Below are 24,106 nucleotides of genomic sequence, written 5' to 3'. Positions count from 1 at the left end.
TTTGACCCAGGGGATAGGTTATGACTCAGATTATAGCATTTTTTCAAAGACACAATCAAAACCTTTATTATAGTAAGTGAATATTTTTTTTTAAAAGTCCTGAGAGACTCATTGTAAGAGCTTCCTTTTGTTCAATAAGAAAATCACAGAAAGACTATAAAACTAGGTCCTACTCAGATAAGAATTTGTTTAATCTGCTCTTCTCATGCAAGAACCAAACCAGTAGTTTTGTAAAGGGTTCTAAACCTCAAATTTAAGCAGGAACAGATACATACAAATGCACCCACTATAGATAGATAGATAGATAGATAGATAGATAGATAGATACTGGTACAGTATGCAGACACCTGGTAAGTCTTCCAGTTAATTTCATATACTAGGAGAGCAGAGAAAACTTAATGTGACCGACTAGAAATGTTTCAGATATTTTTAGTCATGCTTTAAGTTCAAGGACAAATTTTAAGATATTAATGTAGCTAAGTTCTTCCTCATCTGAGACTACACAGGAGTGCTATCTCTTTGGCAGCAAACTTCAAGGACACATGTGACAGATCTCTGCTCAGGAAGCCAATTTGAATCTCAGGATGTGAGGCTTAGATGGGGAACTGACTGGTCACTACATAATTCTGCTAGCAGTAGGCCATGCTGCCCCAAACTCAGGACCCCAACAATGAAGCCAAGTGCATATTATTTATCTTGATTATTATGCCAAGTACCCATGACAAACTGGTACAACATGGTCCATTGCTTCAGATGTATATAACAAAATCACCAACCATTAACATAAAGAACACTTTGACTAATCTATTTTGTAAATGTACCACTTAATCTCCATCATCTATTTCTGCCCCCCAGCCCGATCCCCCTCACCTTTGACAACCACCTATTTGTTCTCTGTATCTATAACTCTGTGTCTATTTGGTTATGTTTGTTCATTTGTTTTGTTCTTTAGAATCCACATGTAAGTGAAATCATACACTATTTGTCTTTCTCTGCCTGATTTACTTCACTTAGCATAATATCTTCTAGGTCCACTCATGTTGTCACAAGTGGTTAAGATTCCATTCTTTTTATGGCTGAATAATATTTCACTGTATATAGGAGATAAAGAGGTACAAATTTCAGTTACAAAATAAATGAGTAACAGGTATAAAATGCACAGTGTGTGGAATATAGTCAGTAATTATGAGTGTATGCATGCTAAGTCAACTCTCTAGGCAAGAATACTAGAGTAGATTGCCATTTCCTTCTACAGGGGATCTTCCCAACCCAGGGATCAAACTCAAGTCTCCTGCATTGGCAGGAAGGTTCTTTACCACTAGCGCCATCTGGAAGCCATCAATAATTATTCAGTATCTTTTTATGGTGACAAGTAACAACTATACAATCATGGTGATCATTTTGAAATGCACAGAAATATCAAATCATTGTGTTACGTACCAGGAACTAACATAGTGTTATAGGTCAATTATACTTCAAAAACAAACTTATAGAAAAAGAGGTCAGATTTGTGACTACCAGAGGCAGATATTCGGGGGAGAGGGGATTAGATAAAAGTACTCAAAAGCTACAAACTACTAGTTATAAAATAAGTATGTACTAGGGATATAATGTACTATATGACAAGTATAATTAACACAGTTATATATTATAATTGAAAGTTATTAAGAGAGCAAATCCTAAGAGTTCTCATCACAAGTAAAAAAAAATTGTTTTTTCTATCTCTTTAATGAGTATCTACATGAGATGATGGATGTTCACTAAACCTGCTGTGGTCATCATTTCAGGATGTATGTAAGTCAAATCATTATGTTGTACACCTTAAACTTACACAGAGCTCTATGTCAATTATATCTCAATAAAAGTGGAAAAAAACCCAGAAAATCAAACAAAACAAACAAAATAAAGCCACCTTGAGGATCATTTTCCCAGGGTTGGCTAAGGGCCAAGCATGATTTCCTGGGAGACTCCCAAGGAGTAAGCAACTAAATCTATTCTATTGTCTCTTTACAATCCACTCCCTCTCTTTTAATCAAGGTCTTTTTAACAATGAAATAGTCATATTTGGGCTTTTACAATTAGTATAGCATTTATATATAAGGTAAGCAAGAGCAACATAACCATATCTAATACTTGCAGAAGGCAATGAAGGATGAAAATAGGCTCAAATAAATTATTCTTCTAGTAATAGTAAGACCATTTAAGACATCTTTATATTGATGTAACAATTTAAATATCTGTTTACTCCCTTGATCTATGGCCACTTGAACTTGGTGATAACCTTGTACAGAGCTATTTAAAGTAATGAACTACATCTAATTCTTCCTCAGGCTAGTTACTCTCCATTGACATCACATGCTGGGAGGTTTTAGTTCAGTTTCCCAATACATTTGATTATCATAAAATTTGTTTATATAAGGCAGCTGAATCTTACCAACAATACCAGTATTACACCATCACAATATAGTTATGATACAGTTTCATTTGGTTACAAAAGAAATTGGGAAGTATCACAGAAGTGTTTATTAAATCTTCCTAGAATAATTGTTCTTTGCCCACATATCAGATATCATGGACAAGTGTTATTACCAGTGATGATGTCATTTCTAGGTTCCATGTTAGCTGAGGACAAAGCCCATCATTTGTTTCAAGTCACACTATTATACAGTTTTCCCACTGACTGTTGTGCAGCAAGACTGTCTCCCTTCCATGGGGAAAACATGTGTATCATTCAGCATTATTCCTACACCTCATCTCATTGGTCCGTCCTTTGGTAAAAGTCAGAGATCAGTAATATAAGTTACAATTTCACCCAGAAAATTTCCATAAGCTTGAGGATCTGCATGTGTCTCAAAGATGCTCTTCAACTTCCATAAGTAAAAATGGAAAGCCATTACCCCATGACTACTTGGATCTCCATTCAAAGTAAAATAGTTAACAGACCCAGTCATGTCAGAGTATATGCTCTTTCCCAGTGCTGAATGCTAGCACTCTCTAGCATTATTATTGGCTCTGTGTGACCATATTACCAAGTCTTTATCATCTTTCCAAGTAGATTCCCATTCTTTTCTTTGCTCTTGGAAGATGATTCTGACCAATTCATCTATGTCAGATTAGTTTCTTTTCTTCTGAAAGACACTTTTCACTAAAAGTGAATTCAGCTTGTTCCATTAAACCAAGGCCAGCTTCTATTTCACCTACAGCCCTCTTTGGTTTCACTGGCCGACGTTTAACCCAACATGTATCTTGTTTCCATTGAGTACTGATTCCTTGAACAAGGTTAAGGTACACGCACTGTATCCCCAAAATAGAGGGAATCCCATGCCAGAGTCATGTGTATAGTGGTCACTCCCAATTTCAGTTTAGTCTGATCATGCCATAAGGTTTTCCATACTCTTTCTTGTCTTAGGTTAGGGTGGTCCCCAGTGAAAACATGAATCCACCTGCTGCTGCTGCTAAGTCGCTTCAGTTGTGTCCGACTCTGTGCGATCCCATAGATGGCAGCCCATCAGGCTCCTCTGTCCCTGGGATTCTCCAGGCAAGAACACTGGAGTGGCTTGCCATTTCCTTTTCCAATGCATGAAAGTGAAAAGTGAAAGGGAAGTCGCTCAGGGTCTGACTCTTCGCGACTCTATGGACTGCAGCCTACCAGGCTCCACCATCCATGGGATTTTCCAGGCAAGAGTACTGGAGTGGGTTGCCACTGCCTTCTCCCTGAATCCACCATATAATGCCTAATATGTTATTTTCATTCACAACCCATTGATCCTTTTCATCTTGTTTAAAAGCTTTCCATCCACAAAACCAGGGATAATGTGTGTTCTGACACAGCATACTATGGCTTGTCAGGCATACAACCACTACATGCTATCCAATATACTTTGGCATTTTGGTCATCAAATTTATGATTATACATTTATCGATTTGCCTCACATTATCTGCTATGTGTCAAAATGGTTCAGAGGGAAGATATACTAGAATAATTTAATCAATTCCTAATGTTTTAATGAAGGTAAATTTTTATAGCTCAGTTTCAGCACCATTTCGACCAGTGAAGTGGAGATAATGCAGTCAAATATTTAGTGATAGTTATAACTATCATATGCATCAAGCTCTACATTTTAAAAATGAATAGGAAGTTATGAAAATTAAATAACATGTAAATAACATTTCAGCACTCTCAAGTATATGTAAGCAAAAGGGATCATCAGTCTCATATATTTAATCTTTTAGTCACCAAAGAATAATCAGATATAGCCCATTAAATAGTGAAAGACCTCTCAAAGCCTTCTCTAAAAGGTGAGAAGTTTTAATGCTATTCTTAACTATTTGTACAGAAGTTAACTTTTTTAAGAAATAAAACTATGAAAATTACTTAAACAAGTGATGAGATCAGAGTTAAATATCAATGTAGCTTATGCAACACCAGGTAGTTCTTTATGAACTATATTATTTGCTTATGGGGTTTAGTGCCATGTTAATAGACTTTACATAGCACTTGGAGACCAGAAATACTTACCTCACCGTGAACATTCACAAACCAAACACTCTTCTCATTGTAACTATAATCTTTGAATAGCTCATTATACTAGACACCACTTTCTTTCCAATCTCAGAGATAAAAACCAGCACAATATACAAATGTCAAATATTGACACAGTGTGAGACTACTGAATCGTCTGGCACAGGAATTTTAAACATCCTTTTGACCACAACTAGTAACAAGCTGAACCTGCCACCAATGTGATAAGCTGCTTCGTTAAAGAGAAGTACAGAAGTCAATTAACTTTAAACACTGAGAAAATCATCACTCCTTACCTTATGCTGGTGTCTAAATCTTTACAAGGGTTTTATAATAAGATTTTAATTTTTCATCTATTCCTATGCTTATTTTCTTGCTGTCCAGAAATCCTCACTGCTCCCCCACTCTCAAATAAATTGGGTTAATCTTTGCTTATTGGAGAAAAAGTTCATGAAATGGTCAGAATCTGTCTTTGGAGAAACTTTTAAGAACATATAAAATATAATCTTGCCCCCCACTATGTGATCAGCTGAAAGCCTTAAATCCCTAGTGAGCATTCTGGAGACATGGCACATTGCTTTGCTGTTGTGTTTAGAATTCTTGAGAGGGAGAGGAGGTTAGGAAATGATTGTGGTGTGGATCAGAGTGGAAGCAAAGGAAGTGCTAAGAAGTAATCAGATCCTGGATATACAATGAAGGTAGAAACAAAGGACTTACTGACAGAGGTTATACAGGAAGTGAGAGAAAGAGAAGAATAAAGAATTAACTCCAAGTTTTCTGGCCTGGGATCAAAAGAAGTTCTTTTGAAAATGGAAGCAATTACTAGTATGTTTGGGTGTCTACAGTAACAGAAGACAAAGCATAGGATAGCGGGTATAGACACAGATGCAGAAATGTGGTAGACACTTGTGGAAGTACTCTTGATTACTTCAATTTTCTCAGTGGAATAAGACCCAAAGTACAAGTCGAGAGTAAAACTGGGGGTAAGTACTAGAGATGTGAAGAGAAAGGAATGTGTATGATTAGTCATCTATGAAAGAAGAAGAAATGGCTAAGAAAAGATTGTTGTATGATTGTTGAGCAGCATTAAGCAAACTCACTCTGAGTTTGTAGTTACAAATTTAAAGTGAGATTAGCCAGTTGTAGAGATGCTAATGTTTTTCTCCTACTTCAGCTAAGCAAAGAACAGGCACAGAATAGGCGGGAAGTAGGATGTAATCAGGATTGGGTTTTGACAGCAAGTATAACAAAGAGAGAGAAGGGCCAAGGAAACCGAAGATATATGCATGGGAATGGCTATGGCAGTTAAGCTGAGTAAGGAAGAGAACTGAGGATATCAGAGGGACGAGGGGCAGTTTAAAGGTAGTAGGATCAACATTAGACAAACAGGTACTTCCCTGTTCAATGATACTTCAGTATTTTTGTTCTATTATTTCTATATCTGTCCTTGTTTATACACCAGTTGTTAATATATGGGAGAAATTATGACTCTGTCACTCTGTTTGGAATCAAGCACTATATTATACACAGTTAGATCTTTAAATTTGCCTATGCATAATATTCAGCCTAGTCTCTCTTCCCAGCCCTGCCCCCAAATGAAAATGAACACATGCATAGGCACATAGGAGAAGGAAATGGCAACCCATTCCAGTATTGGATTGGAGATTGAATGGATTGGACTGGATCCAGAATTCTCCTTGCCTGGAGAATTCCATGGATAGATAGAGGAGCCTGGCAGGCTGCAGTCCATGGGGTCGCAAGAATGGGACACGACTTAGTGACTAAACCACCACCTTGTACTTTCTAGTTTCTAAATTTTCTATATTGCATACAAAACGCTTGTCATTTAGAAAAATGTGCAAAAGAACATATGTATTTATACCCATATATACTTAAAGGTTTGCTGTGCTCTCTAATAAAGTATTAGAAGATTGAACCCAGTAGGATTAAGGCCTTAGACCAGTTTCGGAAAATAAAAGATCTGAGAGTACAGATGCTGACATACTTTTAAAAACTACCAGTTTTCACAAACTACACGCATGGATCATTGTCTAGCAAGGGAAGCATATTAAAATGCATGACACTGAATCTACAATTAAAACAGTAAAATATTTTTAAATTGGAAGAAAGGATCATTACAAACCTGCTTTCTGCTTTGAGCTCTTGCATTCCGTAATCTTCGAGCAGAATAAAAGATAAAATAGCCCACAGTTGCTGCCGTAATAATGAAAAAGGACACAGAAACAAAAAAAATCGAATAGTGATTCACCCAAGGACCATGTTTTTTCCCTACTTCAATGACCATTGTTACTTGTATGCCTTTTTGAATAGATTGCAGGATTTTGGTGCCTTTCAGATTGCCAATCATGATTGCAACAATGTCTCCTGCACCTGTAAAAGAAAAGGAATTCAGTTTTAGTTTGGTAAAGCTAAAGTATAAAATTTTCCTTAGTATAAAAATCCAATTGCTAAAATGATTTTAAAGGACACTCAATGAGACAAAGGAAGGACAATCTGTCATTCAATTAACATTTATTGGGCACATATGTATACGTAAGTTACAGGGAATATAAGCATACTGAGACTTGGTTACTGACCTTAAGGAACTCAGAGTTTAGTAAGGAAGCCATGATATTGATATATAATAAATACCTCCCCCCTTCTCAGGTTTGCTACATACAATTCAAAAGTATTGGGTTTGGAGCCCAATTTGCCTCTGACATGAAGGTTTTCTTAAAGTAGTCACCTGGATAGTACAGAATTCTCCTAGACAATGTAAGATATGGGAAAAACGAAAAATTTAACTGTATATTTCTGAATTTATAAAGTGATAGACTATCTCATGAGCCTGCTACTAAAATGTATAAGGAAGGGACTTCCCTTGAGATCCGGTGGTTAAGACTCCACACTTCCACTTCTGGGGGCATGGGTTTGATTCCTGGTTGGGGAACTAAGATTCCACATCCCATATGCAACACAGTCAAAAAAATAAAGAAAAATAAAATGTATAAGGATATATATATATATATATCAGGATTAATAAATTGTGATAATGAGTACAGCCCAAATGGACAACCTATATATATATACACATACACACATATATATACTGTGTGTATGTGTATATATATATATATATATGTCCATGTGCCATTTTTCTATATCCTCAAAAGCAATACAAAATTTGTCCAAGGTGCCCTAAGGTTTTGCATAGACATAATCAGGTTAGCTGGAGAAGGCAATGGCAACCCGCTCCAGTACTCTTGCCCGGAAAATCCCATGGATGGAGGAGCCTGGTAGGCTGCAGTCCATGGGGTCGCTAAGAGTCGGACATGACTGAGCGACTTCACTTTCACTTTTCACTTTCATGCATTGGAGAAGGAAATGGCAACCCACTCCAGTGTTCTTGCCTGGAGACTCCCAGGGATGGAGGAGCCTGATAGGCTGCCATCTAGGGTCGCACAGAGTCGGACACGACTGAAGCGACTTAGCAGCAGCAGCAGCAGCAATCAGGTTAGCAATGAATGTAACATGTACAATTGATAGAAATGTGTTTCCATTCAACTCCAACTAAAGTCAAGTCTGAAATTAGACTGAACTTTTTACTTAGTGTAATAGTCTATAAGTCTTAGTCTAAAAGGCTAAATCTCTGTAACATGTCCCACTTTACCAACTTTATAAACCTTGTGATAAAAATAAAGGACAGATATTATCTTTCCCAATGGTGTGAGAATGTTACTCTTACCAGTCCAATGCTTATCATGGTTTATATTCCTTCTAGTTTAAATGACCTGAGACCGGTAATGTTTAGGAAAAGATTAGAGTTCTTTACTATTCACACTTTCAATGATCAAATCAAGAGTACAAACCTCAAATGGCAATGTCTATAACAGAATTATTACCTAAATAATCTCCTAAATTTATGGCCCCCAGTGGCCAAAGTCTACGAAAGATCAAGATTCTCCCCTCACTTGAAGATACTAACTCAAAAAATATATTCATAGGGTATTAGAGATCCTTGAAGTTCCAAAAGACATTATTTTATCACAGGATAGCCATTCAGTTAAACCCTTTTTTATTACTGCTGACTCATTTGCCATTACTCAGTTTGGTAACACTGAAGACTCACTTTCTCCTCACTTACATAAATAAAATTTCAAAAGCAGCAGGAAGTGAAGGAGGCTAAAATGTCTTCTGTTGTGTCTCTTTCCTCTATCAGTATATAATGCAAATGGTCCTAAATAACTGGCTGTTTTGCAAGAGAGAGGCTGATTTTTCTCTTTATTTGGGAGCTTTAAGTTTCTAGCCTTGGCACTAAACGCACAGAAATTATTTCAATTCTATTTTGTAATTTTTTAGCTTTTCTCTACAAGCTATCTGTCAGGAAAGCTTCCGGTTATAAAGTTTTGATTAACTATAGCATTCACTTCTGATACTGTAAAATGTATATTTATTTGTATAGATCATTCTAAAAACGAGGTTTAGGAATATATGATATTTCTAAAGACTTCTTTTAAAATCACAGATGTGTCTTTCTAAATGTTTTTTTACTAATAGAAGTACATTTTCATTCTTTTAGAAGATATGGGGTGGGTGGCAGGGGTGGATGCTCAGGAATATACTGGCCTTTGTGGTCAAATGGAGATTAAAAAATGAGGACAGTCAAGAAATGTACATTGTCTACACATAAGGAACAATGCTGTGCTTCAATCACCCCAATTCATATTCATATATGCTATATGTAGTACAACTATCTATTGAATCAGCTTTCTAATCATATAAAAGTCCTATTTCTAAGCTTATATTATACATCCCCTAGTTTCTACACCCTTGCAACTATTTAAAAACTGCTCCCCCTCCACTGTTCCTGGTTAGTTAATGGCATCACAACCCACTGGTCACCAGGTTTAGTGACATCAGAATCACATTTGAATACCCCCTGCTAACCTAGTCAGTCATGTATTGGGTTGGCTAAAAAGTTCCCTTCGGTTTTTCCAGAAGATCATATGGAAAAACCCAAATTAACATTTTTGCCAGCCCAATAGATAATACGGGCTTCCTGTGTGGCTCAGCGGTCAAGAATTAGCCTGCAATGCAGGAGATGAGGCAGGAGCCACAGGTTCGACCCCTGGGGTCAGGAAGATCCCCTGGAGGAGGGCACAGCAACCCACTCCAGTATTCTTGCCTGGGAAATCCCATAGACACAGGAGCCTGGCAGCCTACAGTCCACAGGGTCCCAAAGAGTCAGAAACGACTTAACAACTGAGCATGTATGTGTGCAATAGATAAAACCTCCTTAGCATCTCTCATTTTCAGAACCTCCATTCCGTTCCTGTTGCCTATATAATAGGCCCTCATAATTTCTTTGACTGAACTACTTTAGTAACCTAACTGGTCACTCTTAACTCCAAATTTCCCCCTTCCCTTAAAGTTTCACCAGTATTTACCTTCCTCGTTGACTTTTGCCATTATGTAGTTGGATCATGACTCTTCCCTGCTCAAAAATCTTTAGTGGCTCCTTATTACTCATTAAATTTTTGACTTCTTGGCCTAGTATTTAAAGCCTTATATGATTTGGTCCCAAACCAACTTTTCCAGTTTGATGTATCTCCACTACAACCATATCTCATAAACACTTGGATCCATCCAGTCACATAGGATCAGCTAGCATCTTTCACTTTTCATAACTTTCCTTTTGTTCATTCTGTTCTCTCAGCCTAAAATGTCCTACATCTGCTGACACTCCTCCTCCCTTTTCTGCCTATGTATTACTTACCTCTCAGTTCAAATGTTGTCTTCTATGCTATTCCTCCCCCACAAGTTCCAAGCGAGAATGTAAATATTTCCTCTTTGTTCCCCTGTCACTTGGGTTTTAACTTTTAGCTAGTACTTCATTTTCTTCTGCATTTCAATTGGCATGCCATACTCCCTCTGTCTTTTAGTTAACTATAGCAACACTCTCCTTTATCTAGTATTGTCAGGGAATTAGGTATTCCATATAAGCCAAATTCAAAAGTTTAACAAAAAAGTTTCATACAAATACTTAATTTCAACAATTTTGAATGGACATTTTAAAAAGCCATCCATACTGCCCTACTTCCTAACTAGGATACACTAATTATGATTTACTATTGATAGTGGATCATCTTTGAAAACCATTATTTAATATAGTAGTTAGGTTATTTGTCCCTAAACTGTTATGATTTTCCAGCAAATTCCAGATTTGGGGAGCTAGAATCAACCTTCGAGATCATCCAGTCTGACTCATTTATGAGCTCTCACTTTGGGTAATTTTTTGGGAGGAGAGAGCTTGTCTTTTTTACTCTTTCTAATTTTATACCTCTAATCTACTGTCAGCTCTGAAAAGTCAATCAAGCTTGGATCTAAGCAAAGAGTAAAACAGGCTTCCAGAGAGAACTTGAGGGGTTTGGGGCAAGTACCCTCTGATATTTAGATTGGTTGCTCAGTGATATTTTTGTTTACTTCCTGAATCCTGGCTGCTTTCTGGACAATTAAAGTTGCCAGATAAGATCTATAAACTAGACTTTATTCTAAGTGTTTTACCTGCATTAACATATTTAATCCTTATATCAACCCTACAAGGTAGGCATTGCTATTATCCCATTAGAGATAAGACTGACTAACTTGCCTAGGATAACACAAGCTAATACATGCAGAACTGGTATCTGAACCCAGGCAGTTTGGCTTCAGTGCCTCTGCTCTTCACCATCATTCTACATCAGTTCTCTATCTTCAGTGAAACCTAAAGCTATTATTTGACAGTAAAAAATGAAAATTAAATAGGTACATTGGAGGAGGGAGTGGTAAGATTTAATGACTGGCTCTTAAGGGAGATGGAAAAAGCCTTGATTTGTAGGGTGTGCCAATTTCCATGTCATAAATATTACTCCCATGGCCATATAAGTGCCTTCCCTGGTGGCTCCAGTGGTAAGGAATCTGCCTGCCAAGCAGAAGACGCAGGTTCAATCCCTGGGTCAAGAAGATCCCCTGGAGAAGGAAATGGCAAACTACTCCAGTATTCTTGCCTGGGAAATCCCATGGACAGAGGAACTTGATGGGCTATGGCCCATGGGGTCACAAAAGAATCAGATGTGACTTATTGACTAAACAACAAACAACAACAATGGCCATAAAAATGTGGAGTTAGGAAAATATGGGTACAATTGGCTGAGTCAGAAAACTCCAGTGCACCACTGGACATTATAGAGTCAAAACCGAAATACATGTAGAATACAATCATAACAGAACTATTAATACTTTGCTTTTTCTTGTCACTTTTTCATACTTACTTTAAAAAGTCAGTCAAAGTTCGTGTACAGCCAAGTTAAATTTGTTTTCCTACTTGCTACTCTGTTAAAACCCAAAGAATATGTACCCCAAAACTTCAAAGAAGAACAGTCAGACTTCTTTTTGTGGAAAAGAAAAAAAAACACCTTTTTCTGACTGGGGCGTATGAATGAGTCTGTGTGTGTCTTGCCACAGCAGGCATACCAAGTCTTTTTCTCCCTTAAGCTTTCTTCTTTCTTTAAAATATTGGAGATACAGGAGGCTGTTATTATGCGTCAGCTGATTCCAAACCTCTCAAATTAAAATTAATAAATTTGTAAGTGATTTTTTAAAGTCTCACACAGCATATTCTGTACAAAAAGTTAGTCAATTATTACTAGCCTATATCACTGAATCTGTTCCTTATGCTGTGGAATTTTGCATATCAGTTTATTCTCTCATAGTAGTACAATCATGCAAATATTTTTACCACAATCTTTAATATTATTGTTATTTCCTTAAACCATTCTTACAGTTGGTATTTAAAACCAATGTTAGTGCACTAATACATATTCTTAAACAAGTTGTCAAGCGTTCCACTTTTCTATCCAACAACTTTGCTATAACAACTATCTCCTTTGGAAAGGACCAAGCCTAGGAAGCCAAATATGGGTTGCACAGCTCAGCTAATTACAACATAGTGTTAAAAAGATCAAGGCTATGGTTCAGTTAATCTTCTTGTGGATCACTTATACACAAGATAACACCTCAAAACTCATTAAGTATTTTCTAAGTATTTACACACATGACAGACACTATGCTAGGCCTTGGGGCCACAGAAAGGAATAAAATATAGTCCTTGCCCTCTAGGCATTTGCAGATGTCTCCTGTATATTAGCCTTTCACCATTAGGAATATGAACTAAGCCTGAAAAATGAATTGTATGTATCCATTTTCATGGTCAGTAGTAGAAAACAATAATTTCCAAACTGCATTCTGAACTGATCCTGGGTTAGTAGAATTGCTTCCTACATAAAAGACTATTTTCTTTCAATGTCCAGTAATTTGTAATATAACAAACTATACTTGTTTTGAAATTTCTGAACCTAGTAGAACTCTTTATTTAAAAATTGGAAACCAGAAATGGACTAGAGTTTGAGGGAGGGAAGAAGTATAATGTGGCAAAAATAACTTTGAAGTGGGAACCACACCACTGGGTTGCAGCTTTTGCCTGAAGGAGACAGGGCTGTATGAAAACTTCTAAAATAAATTCTGGCAAAGGAATAAGACAACTTTCTCCTGCTACCTTTATGGAATTTTCAAACCAGCTATTTATTAATTTCATTGTTTTTCCAAAAATCATAGCACCTCTTCCCTGCCAAAAGGAAAGTCTTTAATAGACTAAAAGTGTCATATGAAGAAAACTGATCATTAATTGGAGAACAAACGTTAATGGCATAAACCCTGATGATCACAGAACAGCTGTCATTTCAGGATTTAAATCTCTCTAAATCTGCACTTTGTTTCACGGACTTATTTATAAATTTTAATGCTTTGTCTCTGATAAATTTTCAGAGTTGAAAAGCAAAAAGGAAAAGCTGTCATGTTTACAGTTCTTATAGTCGACAATTTAATGGTCAAGAATAGCCAATCTGAACCCTTGTTGCTTAAATACACGTTCCGGGTTCCAGCAGAACTTCGACAATTATCTTGATAGACAAAATGTAGCAGTTACGCAATTCTATAGGGAATCCTTGAACTTTCCACTTAAAAACCATTAATAATATGATGTGGCTCAAGTTTGTCACATTTTAACTCTGCTATCTAGGGTATTTTGGGAGAAGAGACAGATTAGCAATAGACGATAATTTAGCATAAGAGGAAATTTAGACTCTAATCTCAAATGTTCACCAATGAATAATGGATACATGTATATGTATGGCTGAATCCCTTCGCTGTTCACCTAAAACTACCATAACACTGTTAACTGGCTATATGTGTGTGTGTGCTCAGTCATGTCCGACTCTTTGCAGCTCCATGGACTTTAGCCTGCTAAGCTCCTCTGTCCATGGAATTTTCCAGGCAAGAATACTGGAGTAGGTTGCCATTTCCTCCTCCAAGGAATCTTCCCAGCTTAGGGATCGAACCAGCATCTCAAACCCAAGTCTCTAATACTTGCAGGTGCATCCTTTACTACCAGTGTTAACTGGCCACACCCCAACACAAAATAAAAAGTTTAAAGTTTGAGGGAAAAAAAAGCAATGAATAAAGGTTTTGGCATGTGCTTATCTTGGGAACAAACGTAATAAAATAGGCTGCAGCAACTCTTACTACTGTTACTGAATATCATTCAATTAAAACATCATTCAATTAGCATCCTCATCACTACTGGCAAAAAACACTTCATAGTTATTATTCATAATATATAGAAATTTTACACTAGGATCCTGCTGGTGACCAATCTCATTCATTTCTTTCAAAAAACTAACAAAATTATTGTTGTTGTTTAGTCACTAAGTCATGTTTGACGCTTTTGTGGCCCCATGGACTGTAGCCTGCAAGGCTCCTCTGTCCATGGGATCTCCCAGGCAAGAACACTGGAGTGGGTAGCTATTCCCTTCTCCAGGGGATCTTCCCAACCCAGGGATTGAACCCATGTCTCCTGCATTGACAGGATTCTTTACCCGTGCACCACTAGGGAAGCCCAATGATATTATGCTTGCTTCATTTGCCTCAGTCGTGTCCAACTCTTTGTGACTCCATGGACTGTAACCCACCAGGCTCCTCTGTCCATGGGATTCTCCAGGCAAGAATATTGGAGTGGGTTGTCATTTTCTTCTCCAATATCTCCAATGATATTATGGTCTGGGTCTAATCTTATTTATTTGTGAACACAGACAAACTCATTGAATAAATTATTTGTCAAATGCAAACTATGTAGTGAGCTCTGTGCTTCAGGATCTTTTCCTCACACACTTTAATATTAACGTGTCAAAATGTAAAATGAACTCTAAAATATTTTATAAAATATGAAATATCCTAAGCATAATGATGACATACTTACAGCATCTTGGCATTCAAATACAAAATACAAGGAGGTGAGGAAAGCTGTTCTAATATCTCTTTCAACAAGTTTTTCACTTTTAATATTAGAAAAGAAATCTTCACAATGAGTGACTTACAAATAATAAGGGCAACTGAAAGCCAAAGTAGCTCTTAAAAAACTAAGCTCACATTCATTCTGATGATACAGTGGGGTCAACGCTTCTGAATTCACTTGTATATGGAATGAACAAGATCTAGGTGTGGTGAATTTCAACATAATTTTCTAACAAACATTTCCTCCTTTAGAAAATCTGGAACCAATTCAAGTGAACCTCTTGAATATTCATTTGTCCACAGTAGCCTTTTTTTGGTCCACACCACCATGGCATTTGGGACCTTAGTTCACTAACCAGGCCTTGAACCCGGACCCTTGCAGTGGAAGCACAGTCTCAACCACTGCACCACCAGGGAAGTCCTCACCAAGTAGCTTTTAAAGGCTCAGTTTCCCAGTTTCCTTCCCTATAGTCCAAACTCTCTGGACAACTGGGGAAGGTCAATGTACTTCAAAGAGGGATACCAAAGCTCCCCAAACCAAGCAGTCCTAAGTGGAATTTTTTTTTAAATGAGTAAAAAAAAAATTATCTAAACTTTTAAGCCAAACTAACTTCTCTTTATGCAAATTCTTGTTTTGTGACAACTTGTTTTTTGCTCGCTTCTGGTTACTACCAGTTACCAACAAACCAAATTTAGTTTCTTCAATTGACTGCTTCATAGCAGCTCAACAAACAAATATACAAGTGCTTTCTTAAAAGTATCTGGAAATATATGTCTGTGGTTTACTGGGAACCAGACAAACCAGTACTGCACATCCCTTTAATGTGTTATGCGGCTTCCCTGGTGGCTTAGAGGTAAAGAATTCACCTGAAATGCAGGAACCGCAGAAGTTCTTGCAGGAATGCAGGGAGGCACTGGTTTGCTCCCTCGATCAGGAAGATCCCCTGGAGGAGGGCACGGCAACCCACTCCAGTATTCTTGCCTGGAGAATCCCATGGACAGAGCAGCCTGGTGGGCTATAATCCATAGGGTCGCAAAGAGTCGGTCATGACTGAAGTGACTTAGGACAGACGGACACTCCTAACTAGCCTTTAGGTAAATTCTAGTCTATTGCAGAATATGAAACAGGTTTTAGTACAGGTTGCCTGTTGGTTAAAGCCATGGTTCTTAACTTTTTGCACTGTTACAGATCATCTTTTTGAGGGAAGGGTGGTAGCAGTGAAGATGACCAAAATCATCTTTTATTATTATCATTCTTTTAAGCCAACAAGTGAAACAGAGGCACACAGCCATGCGTAGTTCAACAAGTTGACTTTCTTTCTGCCCTGTATCCCCAAGTACTTCTGCTATAAGATTTTGAAGGTAATAATACTTTAGAGAATAGGTGACAGATTTGATATAGCACCAAAAAATTTCAGGCAGCTGGAACTTTCAGGAAATAGCATATTAAAGGCACTAGAAAATTAGAAACAATACTGTTCAAAAAGTCACAGATGCATAATTTTTTGATACCATATTCACAGGTAAACAATTTTTAGGATTCTTATTTAAAAAACCTAGTCCTGCCAGGCCTATTCTGATTTCCACAAGTGGTAATGTTTAGCACATTGTTAAGAACCCAAGGGCTAGATCAACATTTCTCTAAATTTCTGGATTTAGGATTCCTTTAAACTCTCCAAAGAACTTTTGTTTATGTAGATTATTTCTATTCATATAAACCATATTAGAAATTAACAGGAATTTTAGAAATATTTATTCATTCATATGTAACAGCTATAAATATATATTAATGTAATTAACATTTTTATTAAAAAAAACTATTTTTCCAAAAAATGTCATGATGGCATTTTCATTTGTGCAAACCTCTTTAATGTCAGACAATAGAAGACAGCTGGATCTTCATACCTGCTTCTGCATTAGACCTAACTGTTTTTCTGGTTGAAATATATGAAGGTAAATCTGTACTCACACAAATATGTAATCAGAAGATTGAAGAGTGTTTTAATAGCATTTTCAAATAATTGTACATATTCTTCTTTTATGTTACAACAAAACTCAATAAGTGGTAGTTTCTTAAATATTAGGTGCAAGGGAGAATTTGAAATCCTATCAGTCAATTCTTTCTACTTAGCTAAATGAAAATCCATTGATCTAATATATTGAATGGATCCGATACCATGCATTGGTCATCTGGAGAATACTGATTCACTGAATTATGCAGACTTTAAAAATGATGACTCATTTCAAGATTATACAATATTAAAAAAAAATCACAGTTGTTAATATTGCTACAGTTTTCACTGGAAAAGTCTAAGTTTTAGAAACTGTCAGGTCGTGTGGTAGGTAAAAGTTTTCCAAAATCCTAATTTTTGCTTGAACACTTGAATTTTATCATTAGCAGCAAATGTTGTCATTTGTTTTCTTTGAAAGGGCTTCCCTGGTGGCTCAGCGGTGGTAAAGAATCTCCTGCAATGCAGGAGCTGCAAGAGCCACAGGTTTGATCCCTGGGTCAGGAATATCCCCTGGAGGAGGGTGTGGCTAAGCACTCCAGTACTCTTGCCTGAAGAATCCCATGGGCAGAGGAGCCTGGCAGGCTACAGTCCATAGGGTCACGAAGAGCTGGACAGGACTGAAGCGACTTAGCATACAAAGGACAGATTCATTTAGCTCATTTTTGACAAAAGGCTACATAACTATTGTTTGTCGGTAGTTCTTTCAAATTAAAAAGCAGTTGTTTGGAGACAACAACTAGTTTGGCTCACAACTCAGTCATATGAGTGCTTTGCAACTACTTCCCATTGTCACCACACAGAACAGGTTAAAAAAAAAAGCTGTGTAGAGATTCAAAAAAATTAATTATTCTTACTGTTACATCAAGAACAGTCCTAAGTGAAACTGGCATTTGCTTTTTACTGCAAATGCATAGAACGTATACAATATAGTTTGCTGCTTCTGTCTTAATTGGTGCTAAGGTGCCAGCAGCTTTTACCCACCACTGCTTTTAAACCATCCGTGTAAATGTCAACACAGTGATTTCTGCAAATAATGTCTACATAGTATTATGAAAACAGTTTTGACCTCATGGTTCCCTGAAAGAATCACAGGGAACAGTGCTCCGAGATCATATTTTGAAAACTATGGGACTAGATCAATGATCCTCAAACTTTAACATGCATGAGATTACCTAGGAAACTTGTTAAAACATTGAAATCCCTGGGCCCCATTCCCTAATTCAGTATGTCTGGGGTGAGGCTTGGGAAACTGCAGTTTAACAAGTTCTGTGGGTTCACTGACTGCATGTAGTCTGTGACCCATACTTCTAGAAATATTGGCTGAAGTTTGGTTATAACTTGACTGATGTTATGGCCAAGGAGTTTCAAGACAGTGGTCCAGTCACTCTAGCTAGAACAATGCCAATCCTTGACTCTGCATAGAAAGACTTTGCCAATAGACTTATTTTATCAGTAAGTACTTCATAGAGAGAAGTTAGAAAATCAGCCACATAAGAAACAGGCCCATTTCTTTTCTAACACAGCTCCATTGTCACCATTGTGTCTCACCTAAATCACTGTGCTGTGCTAAGTCACTCCAGTTGTGTCCAACTCTTTGCAACCCCATGGACTATAGCCCACCAGGGTCCTCTGTCCATGGGATTCTCCAGGCAAGAATACTGGAGTGGCTTGCCATTCCCTCCTCCAGGGAATCCTCCTGACCTAGGAATCAAACTTGCATTTCTTACATCTCCTGCATTGGCTGGTGGGTTCTTTACCACTTCAGTTAAGTTCAGTTCAGTCGCTCAGTTGTGTCTGACTCTTTGCGACCCCGTGAACCGCAGCACACCAAGCCTCCCTATCCATCACCAACTCCCGGAGTCCACCCAAACCCATGTCCATTGAGTCGATGATGCCATCTAACCATCTCATCCTGTCGTCCCCTTCTCCTCCTGCCCTCAATCTTTCTCAGCATCAGGGTCTTTTCAAATGAGTCAGCTCTTCGCATCAGGTGGCCAAAGTATTGGAGTTTCAGCTTCAACGTCAGTCCTTCCAATGAACACCCAGGACTGATCTCCTTTAGGATGGACTGGTGGATCTCCTTGCACTAGTGCCACCTAAATCACTGTAACAACCTGCTAGCTAGTTTCCAAGCTACCAGTCTCAGTCCTTCAATTCAGTCCCCTCATGGCTACCAGATAAATTTTTCTAAATGGGAAAAATGTTCACGTAATTCCTTTGCCAAAGGCTCTTAAAGAGTTCTTTGCCAAAGATCCCTAACTGGACTCCATAAAGCTCTGTAGCTTCATTCACCTACAAAATAAAGTTCAGCCTCCTTTTGTAAGATCCTGACTCATCTACATTAGATAGTCAGGTTTTACACTGTCTAGTGCAGGCTTCCTTGAGGTTATCTGATTTACCTGAGTTTCACTAAATTACGGACTCTTTCACATTAGGGACTGGGTTTTTTATCACTGAAACTATAATGTCTAATAGAGTGCCTGGCACATAACACATGTCAAATGTTTGATGAATGCAATTTAAGAATGCTATATTTAGTGACAATTTGAATATTGATTGAATCTGAAAACAAATTCATCATTAAAGATAATTGTGTGAACAGTCTAAGTTGCATCACCTCCCTACATTCAACAATGGCATATCTTCAAGATACATCTGCCTACAGCAAGGACACATCTATAATAAGCAACAAATTAAATACTAATCTAATCCTACTCTGCAGATCTTGGGTTCAGTGTGACGGTTACTGCTTCAGGGCTGATGCCACTGAAATCAACATAGAGCCAGAGCAGTACTAATGATCGCAATAATCCCTCTCCATCCTGCGGTTTTAGTTCACTATAGTTTCACAATTGCATTCAGGAGCTGGACAGATATCATTTTAGTGCCAAGTTCAAGTTAGAACCCAGTCAGCCATCCTGGTTCACTAGGAGATTGGTTGTTTGGGCACTTATGAGGAAGTTCAGAGGACATAAAAGGTCTTGAAGTATTGGAACAGGTTGAGTATTTATACCACCTTAAATTTGTGCTGATACTGAGGAAAAGAAAATAATAAGATATGCTATTGCCAGGCCAGGCAGAAATTCTGAGTATGAGTATGTTATTTGGTTAAAAGGGTATTCTGTGATCGCATTAAAATGTTTATGCTAAAGTCTTCTATTGCTACAGTTTTTGTTTGGGGGAGGTAAGATTTTGAGAAACCAATTCAACATTTGTTGTTGCTATTTATTACTGTTTTCCAGAGGAATGCTAGTCAGTAAACTCCATAGCATCAATGTATTCAATCCTTTGGGATAATAAACTACACAATATCCAGAACTATTCAGAATCTGATAAGAATATTTAATGGCTCAAGGTAAAGGAATTACTGACTTACAATATATACATCACAGGTTAATAATAACCTGATCTTTATTGAGCAGTTTAAAAAAAAAAGTTAAACAGGAGATTTAGGGTTTCAAGGAAAGAAAACTTATACAAACAAATGTTAGAAAATTATAGTGCTCTTTTCTCCTTGTAGTCATTGATTCTGTTTTCTTGTAATGTGAGACCTTGAGAAGGAGAATTCCACTGAATAAATTACTACTGTACTGGGTGGGGGATGGGATGAGCACAAAAGGAGGCCATAGCCTAGGCATAAAATAAAATTCAGATATGGCCTCCATCACTTGCCACTTAACCCTCAAATTTCCAGATCATGTGAAACTAGTACAAGAATGTATGAAAGGAAAATGTACTCGGAACCTTAAATATGGCCAGACTCTAGAGAGTGACATTTTTGTGTTGATCTAAAAGCCTTAGTGACTGCAGCCATGAAATTAAAACATGCTTGCTCCTTGGAAGAAAAGATACAACAAACCTAGAGAGCATATTAAAAAGCAGAGATATTACTTAGCCTATAAAAGTCTGTATAGTCAAAGCTATGGTTTTTCCAGTAGTCATGTATGGATGTAAGAGTTGGATCATAAAGAAGACTAAGCACTCAGGAATTGATGCTTTCGAACTGTGGTGTTGGAGAAGACTCTTGAGAGTCCCTTGGACTGCAAGGAGATCCAATCAGTCCACCCTAAAGGAAATCAGTCCTGAATATCATTGGAAGGACTGATGTTGAAGCTGAAGCTCCAATACTTTGGCCACCTGAGGCAAAGATCCAACTTACTGGAAAAGACTCTGAAACTGAGAAAGATAGAATGCAGAAGGAGGAGAGGACAGAGGAAAAGATGGTTGGATGGCATCACCAACTCAATGGACATGAGTTTGAGCGAGCTCTGGGAGATGGTAAAGGACAGGGAAGCCTGGCGTGCTGCAGTCCATAAGGTCGCAAAGAGTCAGACGTGACTGAGCAACTCAACAACAAAAAGCCCTACCTTTATTGATATTAGAGTGCCAAACAAAAATATCACTATTAGCCACAAAATAGGCAACACAGGCTGAAAATGTAAGGACCAGGTCATTGTTTATCTTCACCTACTTCCTGTTACTATTCTCCTACTACAATATCCAGTCACAAGGCTGGTCATAAAGGGGTGTTCAAACTTTTGCTGCAATTGGAACCTCTTTTTGTGTGTCTTCTCTTCACGTACAGTTTATAACAGGGGAATTAGATTGGAAATTGCATTCATCATTAAATCAGAAAGAGCATTATGTTGAGAGATAAGGTATTCATTTTGATCCTGTCACAAGAACCTACGTAGGCAAAAGTTACAGATGTTAAATTAGTATTCTATTAGGTATCTGAATCAGAGAAAAAGAGAATTTGGTATGCCTCTACAGAAATTGTGGTACCATTTAGTATAAAAAATTCATAAATAAGGACACTCTGCTAGCTGAGAATACTAAATTTCCTCCTGTATTAATTATTGCAAAGGCTAAGCTAACTTAGGCCCATACACTAATTTATAAAAACAAACACAAACCTGTCTAATTTGTTTTTATCTTTTCACAATAAGTTGTTTCTGAGAGTCAATAAGGAGAATAAACCTGTGGAACTATAAAGTTACATTCACTTGAATTAAAAGGTACCATATTAGTACCAAGAAACATAAATGTTTGTCATCACAGCTGAAAACATTCTTTCTTATCATAGTGAGATAACTGGTGTAGTCACTCCTTGACACTGATAGGACTTTGGTACAGTTAAAGTATGAGGTCAGTCTAAGAGAGACACAGAAAGACAGGGGGAGGGGGAGGGGGAGAGAACGAAAGAGAGGAAAGAAGTTATCAAGTACTTGGTAATCAGTGTTTTCCAATGTATATTTCAGATGTTTAGTATTCTGAGATAAAAAGCATTCTATAGATAAATAAGTTTAGAAAATAATGCATTAGACAAAGTTAAAGTGTTTTAGACTCATCTACACTTCTCAGAGGTTCTGAGAAGTCCCACAGAGATATATATTGCCAGTCTCCAGATAGGGCTATACATGAGGATAAGGAGGTGGTTAAGCTATTTTTTAATGAACAAAGCTATGTACTAAGTGTATTATATATTGTCTAATTTATGTCTCATAATAACCCTATGAAACAGGTACAACTATCATCCCCCGTTCAATAGACGAGTCTTATACAGCAGTGATCTCCAACCATTTTGAGACCAGGCACCAGTTTCACGGAAAACAATTTATCCATGGACTGGGGTTGGTGGGAGGATGGTTTCAGGATGATTCAAGTGCATTACATTTATTGTGCACTTATTAATAGAAATTATTAATTTACTATTAATAATTATTATTAATTTATTAGTATTACATCAGCTCCACCTCAGATCATTAGGCATTCGATCTCAGAGGTTGGGGACTCCTGTTATAGAGAATAATTTGGTTAAGGTCACAAAGCTATTACATGATAGATCTGGGATTTAAGTTAAAATCTACCTCATTCCTTAGTTCCTAATCTTTGGACCACTTAGCCCTCAAAAGGTTCAAAGCCATTTCTATTGTTAGAGCTTAACATCTTGATTTTAAGGTCCTGCTGCTGCTTAAAATGGAAATACACAGGGGAGAAGGACAAGAGTTGTTTCAGTTTCTTGATTATGTGATTTCTACCTGCATTTTTCAAAAACTGCCAGAAAAATAGCAATTTAGATGCCACATTTTTTTTCCTACTTCTACATATAAAGCAATTACTTATTTCAAAATGAGGTGGTGAACAGCTGTAATAATCAAAGTTGAAATATTATGTTTAGTTAAAAAAAGAAAAAACTGTCAACAAAAGGTTCAAGAGAACAGTCACAAAACACCTACCTCAGGCCAAATACTTTATTTACAGTATCACAGGAAATGGGCATTAATTACCCCTCCTTTATATAAATCAAGATAAATGAAGTCCAGGTCAAAAACTTGCCCAAGACTACATGTATATTAATTAGTAGGGCTGGAATTCAAAAAGAGCAGTCTGACTCAAGGACATCTGTTTTTCCATTGCAGTATGCTATCTCCCAATTTCAAATAGAACACATTCACCTCTAGTACAATAGGTTGAAATAAAAAAGAGTAATCATGTATCTTTCCTTGCTAACAAAGGGTAATCTCTTAACCTTTAATTACATTAGTCAAAGTAAGTCAATTTCCTTGTCTTGATTGCCAGTTCAACCAAAAGACATTAGCCAGACAGCAGCAGCAAAGTAGGTGGAGGGGTGAGGTCTAGGGCAAGGGAGGTGACTGATGCTTTTGCACTGGCCAGTTTCCGTTTCTTCTACACATCCTGCTCTCTTGCCAAGATGAAATGATGGTGGTGGGATGCAAAACTTTGAAGCACTCCTATAACTCAAAGCACTTTGGAATTTTATGAAATATAGGTTGCTTGTGTATATCTACTAATGAAAACTTTACTCAATATAATCACACTTTTTTAGCCTTTATCTGAATGACTGTTGAAATCCTCTAAAATGAGAAAAGATGTAAGGACTTGGAAATCTGTTAATGGCTAAGCCACAAATCAAAATTACATTCTTGAAACTTTTGGGAACATTACAAATGCTATTAAAATAAGCCAACCTCCAAGATGATCATAGGTTAGGAAAACAAAATGGAGATTCCTTAAGGTAAAACACATGTAAAAGGTGAGGTAGTGCTTTGGTCAACATCGCAAAGAAACTGATTAAGTAGAGAAATCTCTCTAAACTAGCATGATTGGGGAGAACCTAATAAACTATACTTAATGGAGCTATCATTATGAACAAAAACCACAA

At 37.3% G+C, this 24,106-nt stretch overlaps 1 protein-coding gene across 1 annotated transcript in view; it reads right to left on the bottom strand.

Moving 5' to 3' along the window:
* Nucleotides 1-24,106, bottom strand: part of RNF128 (ring finger protein 128) — a 61,872-nt gene that overhangs the window by 24,960 nt on the left and 12,806 nt on the right. The window contains exon 2 of the mRNA XM_052663462.1: nt 6,666-6,913. Coding sequence (XP_052519422.1) covers nt 6,666-6,913 — 248 coding nt within the window. The remainder of the gene's footprint in view (nt 1-6,665; nt 6,914-24,106) is intronic.

This window comes from Budorcas taxicolor, chromosome X (assembly GCF_023091745.1).
Source record: "Budorcas taxicolor isolate Tak-1 chromosome X, Takin1.1, whole genome shotgun sequence".
NCBI lineage: Eukaryota > Metazoa > Chordata > Mammalia > Artiodactyla > Bovidae > Budorcas > Budorcas taxicolor.
Note: the sequence above shows the minus strand (reverse complement) of the source record. Positions and strands in the feature narration are given on the sequence as shown.